At 46.4% G+C, this 12,006-nt stretch overlaps 1 protein-coding gene across 1 annotated transcript in view; it reads left to right on the top strand.

The window, feature by feature from the left end:
- MTREX (Mtr4 exosome RNA helicase) overlaps positions 1–12,006 on the top strand; it is a 170,757-nt gene that overhangs the window by 107,189 nt on the left and 51,562 nt on the right. Inside the window, exons 16-17 of the mRNA XM_073559936.1 lie at positions 4,001–4,151; positions 5,596–5,768. Coding sequence (XP_073416037.1) covers positions 4,001–4,151; positions 5,596–5,768 — 324 coding nt within the window. The remainder of the gene's footprint in view (positions 1–4,000; positions 4,152–5,595; positions 5,769–12,006) is intronic.

Raw genomic sequence — 12,006 nt, 5'->3', positions numbered from 1 at the left:
GGGGGACTCACAGGAGCAACATTGTTCTGAGCAGGGCTGTGGAGTCGGTAACCAAACCTCCGACTCCTCAATTTCTATGAGTACGACTCCACCAAAATGGGATCAGTCTCCACAGCCCTGGTTCTGAGAGGTAAGTATAAAAGGTCTTTGTTTTTTTTGTTGTAGGTTTTTTGTGTCATAAAGCTATTAAAGAAGCACTTCCATCAAAGAGTTGAGTATGACTCTTAATAAATTGCAATCATCATATTATATGGCCCTGTGTACTTACAATTGCTCATTTTGCCTTTCTGCCCGGCCCAGTCTTCTCTTTTCTCTGCTGTATATAGAATCAGGAAGTCTCTTGTCCTCCCCCCTTTGGCTCCTTCCCCCTGCCATAGACTTTTACAGTGATCCATGACTTGTCCAAAGAAAATTGACCTCCTGTTTCTGCTTGGAGCTTAGAACAGACCTGGGCAAAGTGCAGCCCGCAGGCCACATCTGGCCCAATGCCTGGTCCGGTCAGGCAGAGCGCTGGGGGAACAGGAGAAAGGGGAGGAGGATTTGTCTTTGTATTTTTCATGTGTATAGAATTTGCATATATAAATATATAATGTATGTATGGGACGGGACAGTGTGGGGCTCATGCTGTAAATTGAGGTGCTGTGTAGGGCATATGCTATATTTAAGAGGCTATGTGGGGCAAATGCTGTATATAAGAGGCTATGCTGGGGCACATGCTGTATAGAAGAATTTATGTGGGGCACATGCTGTATATATGAGGCTATGCCTGGGCACATGCCATATATTGGAGGCTACATGGGGCTAATGCTGATCATAACAGGCTACATGGGGCACATGCTGTGTTTAAGAGGCTCTTCTGGGGCACAAGCTATATTTTGAAGGCTACGTGGGGTCATGTGCTTTATATTGGAAGCTGCGTGGGGCTCATGCCTCATATAAGAGGCTACGCCAGGGCACATGCTGTATATTGGAGGCTACGCCGGGGCACATGCTGTATATTTGTGGCTACGCCGGGGCACATGCTGTATATTTGTGGCTACGCCGGGGCACATGCTGTATATTTGTGGCTACGCCGGGGCACATGCTGTATATTGGAGGCTACGCCGGGGCACATGCTGTATATTGGAGGCTACGCCGGGGCACATGCTGTATATTGGAGGCTACGCCGTGGCACATGCTGTATGTCGGAGGCTACGCCGTGGCACATGCTGTATGTCGGAGGCTACGCCGTGGCACATGCTGTATGTCGGAGGCTATGTGGGGCACATGCTGTAAATATGAGGCTATGTAGGACTCATCCGATATATAGGAGGTTATGTGTGAACCCTTATGGCGTATGGGGGGACTCTGTATGGGCCCTTATGGCATATGGGGGTCACTGTGTGTGGACCCTTATGGTGTATAGAGGGGCTGTGTGCGGGCTCATGCAGTATATAGGGGGTGTCAGAATACTTCTGCTTAATATTAAGTCATATACAAATAATATAAAATAATTATGTTAATATTCGTATTGATCAGATTTAATTTTAGCCTTTTGTTTTGGCCAAGCGCTATAGTTTGCTGAATAAGAGGGAACCCGAACAAATTTGCTCAACTCTAATGATGATTATCCTGCTGAAAAATGGGAGGTACAAGTCAAAAATAGTCATAATGGTCTCCATTAAAATTGCATCACTTGTAAAAACAAGAAAAAAAAAAAAAAAAAACATATAGATCGCAAACTGAAAAAGAAAATACACACAAAAACCTGAATTAAACAATAGATTATTTGGACTTGGAAGATTAAAATCTGAGCAGGAGTAGACCGTCAACCTCTGGTGGAAGATACACTCCTGGCCCCAATGCAGATGAAAGTATATTGCGTTTTTTCCTCTGGCTTTTTGCATAGAAACATTGCACTGTCTGCTGCGGTTCCTATACATTACCTACACTTTTGGCCTGGTAAATGGGAACTTATAGGAACATTAAATGAGCCCCCTGCAGCTAAGTGCGGAAATGCAGCGCCCACCCAGACAGACAGTAATCAGCCGTCTTGTAGGATAAATTTGGCTCTTATGACTTCTCCCCATACTGGAACTGAGCAGTGAGACCCTACAAATGTGGACGCAGACACTTTGTTCTTGGTGCAAAATGCTAAATAGTAAAGCAAAAATGAAATATTGACTTGTGCTTCCTAAAACCAGAGCAGCTGTGGACGTTTGATGTCCTGACCCCGTCATCTGCTCTCTACATGTCAGGGAAACATGTTTCCTGTTGGTGAAAAATGGAGAGGTTACGGTGTTGGATCCACAAGACTGTCTGTCTCAGCATAGCTTGATATTTGAGGACCAGTGGATATAAAAAGAGCTGGGAACTCGGAGGGGAGTCGGGCGCTCTCTTGGAGGGGAGTCGGGCGCTCTCTTGGAGGGGAGTCGGGCGCTCTCTTGGAGGGGAGTCGGGCGCTCTCTTGGAGGGGAGTCGGGCGCTCTCTTGGAGGGGAGTCGGGCGCTCTCTTGGAGGGGAGTCGGGCGCTCTCTTGGAGGGGAGTCGGGCGCTCTCTTGGAGGGGAGTCGGGCGCTCTCTTGGAGGGGAGTCGGGCGCTCTCTTGGAGGGGAGTCGGGCGCTCTCTTGGAGGGGAGTCGGGCGCTCTCTTGGAGGGGAGTCGGGCGCTCTCTTGGAGGGGAGTCGGGCGCTCTCTTGGAGGGGAGTCGGGCGCTCTCTTGGAGGGGAGTCGGGCGCTCTCTTGGAGGGGAGTCGGGCGCTCTCTTGGAGGGGAGTCGGGCGCTCTCTTGGAGGGGAGTCGGGCGCTCTCTTGGAGGGGAGTCGGGCGCTCTCTTGGAGGGGAGTCGGGCGCTCTCTTGGAGGGGAGTCGGGCGCTCTCTTGGAGGGGAGTCGGGCGCTCTCTTGGAGGGGAGTCGGGCGCTCTCTTGGAGGGGAGTCGGGCGGACAGCTTCTTCCCGGCCAACTCTGTTTGTGATCAATGCTGTCTGTATATACATATAATTAGTGTAGGCTGAATCTGCTGACTGCTTCCCTGTAATCTGCATTTAGTAATCCACAATAGTCGTCTTCACGCTTCTATTCACTTCAATAGAAACATAACCATATCGGAGGCCCAGCCTTCTTGTAGGATCAGTACAGCACTGCGGGCCGTCAGCCCTTTATAGTAGCTAATGTGAATGGTCAGAGAAAGATTTAATAGGTAATACAGTCTGTAAAAAGTGATGGAGTAACAGGGGAGCTGCATACAAAACCTTGTCTGTGTGCATCTGTGCCTTTACCAGTGCAATGAAGCTGTCAGAATGTTGTCCTTAGGGCCCCGTCACACATAGCGACGCACAAGCGATCCCGACAACGATATGAACTTGTCAGGATCGCTGGTGTGTCGCTACATGATCGCTGGTAAGCTGCCACACAGGCAGCTTCACCAGCAATCAGCACAGCGACGACGAGCGTGCTCGTCATCGCTGTGTACCCTAGTTACCAGCGCGCTGGTGCAGGGAGCTGGTAACCAAGGTACACATCGGGTTTCTAAGGGGCGCGCGGCACTTATTGTAGGTACCGATGTGTACCTTGGTTACCAGCTCCTGCTCGCTGGTCTCCTGCCTGTCACACACAGCGATGCGTGCTGGCCAGCGGGAGACCAGCGACCCCAAAAATGTCCAGAGGTTTCCTCAGCGATACCCGGCAGGGGGGCGGTCGCTGATCGCTGTCACACACAGCGATCTCGCTTGTGAGATTGCTGTGGCGTCACAAAACTTGTGACTCAGCAGGTATGTGTGACGGGGGCTTTACTCGATTAACCATGGCCCAGTCTACACTGCAAAGCAGGACTAGAAAGCTGCAGAAATTGGGAGAAAATAAAAACCACCTCCTGAGCGGTTACACTGAAATTCAGACAAGTCTAAACATGGGGTATCCCAGGCGATCAGACTTATTATTTAATAGTTTTTTGGCTCCTGGTTAATTATCATTATTTTTCCATATTACTTATTTGTTTTGTTTTTTTTCCTTTTCTCAGGGATCAGCTGATCCACTTAACAGTGCGTTCCACCTCACATACAACATGGTACTGAACCTGCTGCGTGTGGAGGAAATTAACCCCGAATACATGCTGGAAAAGTCCTTCTATCAGTTCCAGCACTATAGAGCCATTCCTGGAGTAGCAGAAAGTAAGTGAACCTTCTCTGTCTGAGCAAATGGGGACGTGTCTCCTCCTGCTCTCTCCTCACTGAGTGCGGTGTTGGACTTACTGAGAGGTAGAAATGGCGCATCCTACAAGAATCCTATTTAAAGTTGTTGTTCCCTACTTGACATCCTCTTTTGAATTCGCCCAGTGTGCAGTATAAAATAAGAAATAAAGCGTACTGGCCTCCCGGACTGGGGCCTCTCGGAGCGCTGCGGCCCCCTGCAATCTCTTTACATAAGTTGCATGACAATCAGCAGCTGCATTCACAGTGCCGACACATAGAAATGTAGTGCCGACACATAGAAATGTTCTGTCTGACAAGACTGCAAAGGGTGTAGCCCGTCGGTGGCCTCTGGTCGGCTGGTGCACCCACGTGACTTACACAATGTCATGAGATTGCCAAGGACCTCTGCGCTCAGTCCCTAGTCCGGGAGGCAAGTATACTTTATTTTTTTTTTGTTCTATTCTGCACATTGGGCACATGTAATAAGAGATGTTCTGTAGTAAACATTCCATTTTAAAGGGAATCTGTTATCAGATGTGCATGATGGGGGGCAGAGACCCTGATTCCAGCGATGTGTCACTTATTGGGCTGCTTGCTGTAATTTTGATAAAATCCTTTTTTTTGTCTGCAGATCTAGCAGTTCTCTGAATGCTGAGCTATGCATAGCCCCCGCCCACACCTCTGATTGGCAGGTTTCTATGTACACTGTTCATAGGCAGAAAGCTGCCAATCAGTGTGGGGAGCTTATACAGAGTTGAAGAACATGGAGGACTACATTGCAGCAGATTTACTAGTCCTCTAGTGATTTTATGTATATATATATATATATATATATATATATATATATATATATATATATATATATATATAATTACAGCAAGCAGCCCAGTAAGTTACACACCGCTGGAATTAGATTTATTTCTTAATTCATCTTATTTTTAATTTACTTTACATATTGTGCTCTCCCCCCACCCCCAATAAAATAGTAAATGACCTCTGTAGGGAGATTTCAATATTTACATATAATTTCCATCATCTTTCCCTTGTAACTGTGGCAGGTATACTTGCACCAGTTACAAGGAGGAAATGCCGCCTCCTGTCTGCATTGCGGAGCTGTCCACATCTCCTGTGACCTTCATTGTAGGTAGTGATCACATGACCGCTGTCTATGGAGGAGGAAGAGCAGTCAGCGCGTCCCATTACTGTGGACACAGAGCTTGTTCAGATGGAGAAGGCACAGACGGTAAAAAAACGTTTCTGCCTTCTCGTTTCTGTCTGACTGCCAGGTCCCTGTTCCCGCAACTACTCGATGCGCTACTTCCGGATGGCAGCTGTAACATATGTAACACTGCATTTGCTGCTCACATCAGACCATTTTCCCAGCTTTAATCCTGAACTTGTCCCCATGGTCTGCCCTTTGCAGAGGTGAAGAAGCTGGAGGAACAATATAACAGTATTCAGATTACAAATGAGGAAAGCGTCGTGACCTATTACAAAATTCGCCAGCAGCTCGCTAAACTCGCCAAGGAGATTGAAGAGTACATCCACAAGCCCAAGTATTGCCTGCCTTTCCTGCAGCCTGGCCGGCTGGTTAAGGTAAAGCCACAGATTTATTTTTTTCCTCCCTCTGTTTTGCCTTTATGTAGCGGTCACAATCCATATACATTATCAGTGTCCAACTGCTAAACCCCCACCAATTTTTGGGCTAATGGTGAGTTTACATCACTTGACCGCCCATCAGCCACTTGTTTAGGCGAATGACCCACATTAAACATGCGGAGACGACTATCAGTAGTGCATCGTTCTCTTCTCAACAGCACGTCCTGTTTCCACACAACAATGTGCTGCCGAGAGCAATGATTTTTTTTAAGCAAATCAAAAGATCTTTTCACCCGACGAACAACTGTTTTACTCTTTTGTTGGGTGTTTGTCAGCCTACATGATTACCTCGCAAATAAGCGTTCCTAGGAATGTAAAAGCACCTCCTGTCTGACTATACGGGTGAGATCTCTGCCGCCACCAGTGATCTTTCCGGACACCATCCACACATATACAATCTAGTCTGCCTGTGTTTCAATTTTAAAAGATGAGTAACCAGCTCACTTTCTTCTATCGCTGTTGAAATCAAGTTGGCTCTATCCTTATTTTCCAACGTGCCGTCTTTAAGGAGTTTGCAGTCCCCTATAAACTTTAGATGTTCGTCAAGTGCAATTACATCTACCCCCTTATGTGTGTGTGGCCATTTTACAGGAGAACTCTACGTATGACCAACCACCACAGTTGTTTCTCGGACCCCCACCACCACTTATTAACTAAGGGGTGAGGGACTTTTGAAAGCTATATATTTTTTTTTTTTCTTGGCATCAGAATATATCTTTTGATTTTTCACAATTAAAATATTTGTTTTGCATCATGGGGAATCCATTAGCAGAATGCTGACTATAATCGACAGCCGGTCTTAGTTGAGGAGTCTCCTAGTGAGGTGACTCTTAATTTGCTTTTAAATGCAACATTTATGATTTCATGCAGTATACTGGTGCAGGTAAGCACTCTGCTCCTGGTGTGCCGATGCGCCGTTGTTCCTCTGCACATTGCACAGCGGGTGACTATGTACCACAGAGGGCTGTGATACTGCACCAATTATGCGGGGAAATTGTAACACCGCGCCAATCATACAGGATACTGTAACGCCACGCCAATCATACAGGATACTGTAACATCGCGCCAATCATACAGGATAGTGTAACACAGCGCCAATCATACGGGAAACACCGCCAATCATACAGGATAGTGTAACACAGCTCCAATCATACGGGAAACTGTAACACAGCACCAATCATACAGGATACTGTAACACAGCGCCAATCATACTGGATAGTGTAACACAGCGCCAATCATACAGGATACTGTAACACAGCGCCAATCATACAGGATAGTGTAACACAGCTCCAATCATACGGGAAACTGTAACACAGCACCAATCATACAGGATACTGTAACACAGCGCCAATCATACTGGATAGTGTAACACAGCGCCAATCATACGGGAAACTGTAACACAGCACCAATCATACAGGATACTGTAACACAGCGCCAATCATACTGGATAGTGTAACACAGCGCCAATCATACGGGAAACTGTAACACAGCGCCAATCATACGGGAAACTGTAACACAGCACCAATCATACAGGATACTGTAACACAGCGCCAATCATACGGGAAACTGTAACACAGCACCAATCATACAGGATAGTGTAACACAGCGCCAATCATACAGGATAGTGTAACACAGCGCCAATCATACGGGAAACTGTAACACAGCGCCAATCATACAGGATACTGTAACACAGCGCCAATCATACTGGATACTGTAACACAGCGCCAATCATACGGGAAACTGTAACACAGCACCAATCATACAGGATACTGTAACACAGCGCCAATCATACGGGAAACTGTAACACAGCACCAATCATACAGGATAGTGTAACACAGCGCCAATCATACAGGATAGTGTAACACAGTGCCAATCATACAGGATACTGTAACACAGCGCCAATCATACAGGATACTGTAACACAGCGCCAATCATACTGGATAGTGTAACACAGCGCCAATCATACGGGAAACTGTAACACAGCGCCAATCATACGGGAAACTGTAACACAGCGCCAATCATACGGGAAACTGTAACACAGCACCAATCATACAGGATACTGTAACACAGCACCAATCATACGGGAAACTGTAACACAGCACCAATCATACAGGATACTGTAACACAGCGCCAATCATACGGGAAACTGTAACACAGCACCAATCATACAGGATAGTGTAACACAGCGCCAATCATACAGGATAGTGTAACACAGCGCCAATCATACGGGAAACTGTAACACAGCGCCAATCATACAGGATACTGTAACACAGCGCCAATCATACTGGATAGTGTAACACAGCGCCAATCATACGGGAAACTGTATCACAGCGCCAATCATACGGGAAACTGTAACACAGCACCAATCATACAGGATACTGTAACACAGCGCCAATCATACGGGAAACTGTAACACAGCACCAATCATACAGGATAGTGTAACACAGCGCCAATCATACAGGATAGTGTAACACAGCGCCAATCATACGGGAAACTGTAACACAGCGCCAATCATACAGGATACTGTAACACAGCGCCAATCATACTGGATACTGTAACACAGCGCCGATCATACAGGATAGTGTAACACAGCGCCGATCATACAGGATAGTGTAACACAGCGCCAATCATACAGGATAGTGTAACACAGCGCCAATCATACAGGATACTGTAACACAGCGCCAATCATACAGGATACTGTAACACAGCGCCAATCATACAGGATACTGTAACACAGCGCCAATCATACAGGATACTGTAACACAGCGCCAATCATACAGGATACTGTAACACAGCGCCAATCATACGGGAAACTGTAACACAGCGCCAATCATACGGGAAACTGTAACACAGCACCAATCATACGGGAAACTGTAACACAGCGCCAATCATACAGGATACTGTAACACAGCACCAATCATACAGGATACTGTAACACAGCATCAATTATACGGGAAACTGTAACTCAGGGCCAATCATACAGGATACTGTAACACAGCGCCAATCATACTGGATACTGTAACACAGCGCCAATCATACGGGAAACTGTAACACAGCACCAATCATACAGGATAGTGTAACACAGCGCCAATCATACTGGATACTGTAACACAGCGCCAATCATACAGGATAGTGTAACACAGCGCCAATCATACAGGATACTGTAACACAGCGCCAATCATACTGGATAGTGTAACACAGCGCCAATCATACGGGAAACTGTAACACAGCGCCAATCATACGGGAAACTGTAACACAGCACCAATCATACAGGATACTGTAACACAGCACCAATCATACGGGAAACTGTAACACAGCACCAATCATACAGGATACTGTAACACAGCGCCAATCATACGGGAAACTGTAACACAGCACCAATCATACAGGATAGTGTAACACAGCGCCAATCATACAGGATAGTGTAACACAGCGCCAATCATACGGGAAACTGTAACACAGCGCCAATCATACAGGATACTGTAACACAGCGCCAATCATACTGGATAGTGTAACACAGCGCCAATCATACGGGAAACTGTATCACAGCGCCAATCATACGGGAAACTGTAACACAGCACCAATCATACAGGATACTGTAACACAGCGCCAATCATACGGGAAACTGTAACACAGCACCAATCATACAGGATAGTGTAACACAGCGCCAATCATACAGGATAGTGTAACACAGCGCCAATCATACGGGAAACTGTAACACAGCGCCAATCATACAGGATACTGTAACACAGCGCCAATCATACTGGATACTGTAACACAGCGCCGATCATACAGGATAGTGTAACACAGCGCCGATCATACAGGATAGTGTAACACAGCGCCAATCATACAGGATAGTGTAACACAGCGCCAATCATACAGGATACTGTAACACAGCGCCAATCATACAGGATACTGTAACACAGCGCCAATCATACAGGATACTGTAACACAGCGCCAATCATACAGGATACTGTAACACAGCGCCAATCATACAGGATACTGTAACACAGCGCCAATCATACGGGAAACTGTAACACAGCGCCAATCATACGGGAAACTGTAACACAGCACCAATCATACGGGAAACTGTAACACAGCGCCAATCATACAGGATACTGTAACACAGCACCAATCATACAGGATACTGTAACACAGCATCAATTATACGGGAAACTGTAACTCAGGGCCAATCATACAGGATACTGTAACACAGCGCCAATCATACTGGATACTGTAACACAGCGCCAATCATACGGGAAACTGTAACACAGCATCAATCATACAGGATAGTGTAACACAGCGCCAATCATACTGGATACTGTAACACAGCGCCAATCATACAGGATAGTGTAACACAGCGCCAATCATACAGGATACTGTAACATCGCGCCAATCATACAGGATAGTGTAACACAGCGCCAATCGTACGGGAAACTGTAACACAGCACCAATCATACAGGATACTTGTAACACAGCACCAATCATACAGGATACTTGTAACACAGCACCAATCATACAGGATACTGTAACACAGCGCCAATCATACAGGATACTCTAACACAGCGCCAATCATACAGGATACTGTAACACAGCGCCAATCATACAGGATACTGTAACACAGCGCCAATCATACAGGATACTGTAACACAGCGCCAATCATACAGGATACTGTAACACTGCGCTAATCATATGGGAAACTGTAACACAGTGCTAATCATGAGGGAAACTGTAACAGGGCCAATCATACGGGAAACTGTAACACAGCGCCAATCATACGGGATACTGTAACACAGCACCAATCATACAGGATAGTGTAACACAGCGCCAATCATACAGGATACTGTAACACAGCGCCAATCATACAGGATACTGTAACACAGCGCCAATCATACAGGATACTGTAACACAGCGCCAATCATACAGGATACTGTAACACTGCGCTAATCATATGGGAAACTGTAACACAGTGCTAATCATGAGGGAAACTGTAACAGGGCCAATCATACGGGAAACTGTAACACAGCGCCAATCATACGGGATACTGTAACACAGCACCAATCATACAGGATAGTGTAACACAGCGCCAATCATACAGGATAGTGTAACACAGCGCCAATCATACAGGATAGTGTAACACAGCGCCAATCATACAGGATAGTGTAACACAGCGCCAATCATACAGGATACTGTAACATCGCGCCAATCATACAGGATAGTGTAACACAGCGCCAATCATACGGGACACTGTAACACAGCGCCAATCATACAGGATACTTGTAACACAGCGCCAATCATACAGGATAGTGTAACACAGCACCAATCATACAGGATACTGTAACACAGCGCCAATCATACAGGATACTGTAACACAGCGCCAATCATACAGGATACTGTAACACAGCGCCAATCATACAGGATACTGTAACACAGCGCCAATCATACGGGATACTGTAACACTGCGCCAATCATATGGGATACTGTAACACAGTGCTAATCATGAGGGAAACTGTAACAGGGCCAATCATACGGGATACTGTAACACAGGGCCAATCATACGGGAAACTGTAACACCGGGCCAATCATACGGGAAACTGTAACACCGGGCCAATCATACGGGAAACTGTAACACCGGGCCAATCATACGGGAAACTGTAACACCGGGCCAATCATACGGGAAACTGTAACACCGGGCCAATCATACGGGAAACTGTAACACCGGGCCAATCATACGGGAAACTGTAACACCGGGCCAATCATACGGGAAACTGTAACACAGGGCCAATCATACAGGAAACTGTAACACAGGACCAATCATACGGGAAACTGTAACATAGCGCCAATCATGCGGGAAACTGTAGCACAGCGCCAATTATACAGGAAACGAACACCAAACCAATCATGCAGGAAACTGTAGCACCTCGCCAATCATTAAGGAAACGGTAGCACAGCGCCAATCATGCAAGAAAAAGTAGCACTGCGCCAGTCATACAGATAACGAACACGTTGCTAATCATACAAATAGGACACATACTAAGCAATGAAGTGTCATAGAATCATATGTGAATAGTGTCAGGATGCTGCCTTACGGTGTAGCTCCGGCACAGCATATAGCGCAGTATTTCACTTGCAGACAACATACACTTGCAGGAGCGCCCGCTTTCGTTGTTCTGCG

Source organism: Dendrobates tinctorius, unplaced genomic scaffold (genome assembly GCF_039654945.1).
Source record: "Dendrobates tinctorius isolate UK_male_01 unplaced genomic scaffold, ASM3965494v1 ptg000285l, whole genome shotgun sequence".
NCBI classification, from domain to species: domain Eukaryota; kingdom Metazoa; phylum Chordata; class Amphibia; order Anura; family Dendrobatidae; genus Dendrobates; species Dendrobates tinctorius.
This window is presented reverse-complemented; position numbering and strand designations above follow the sequence as displayed.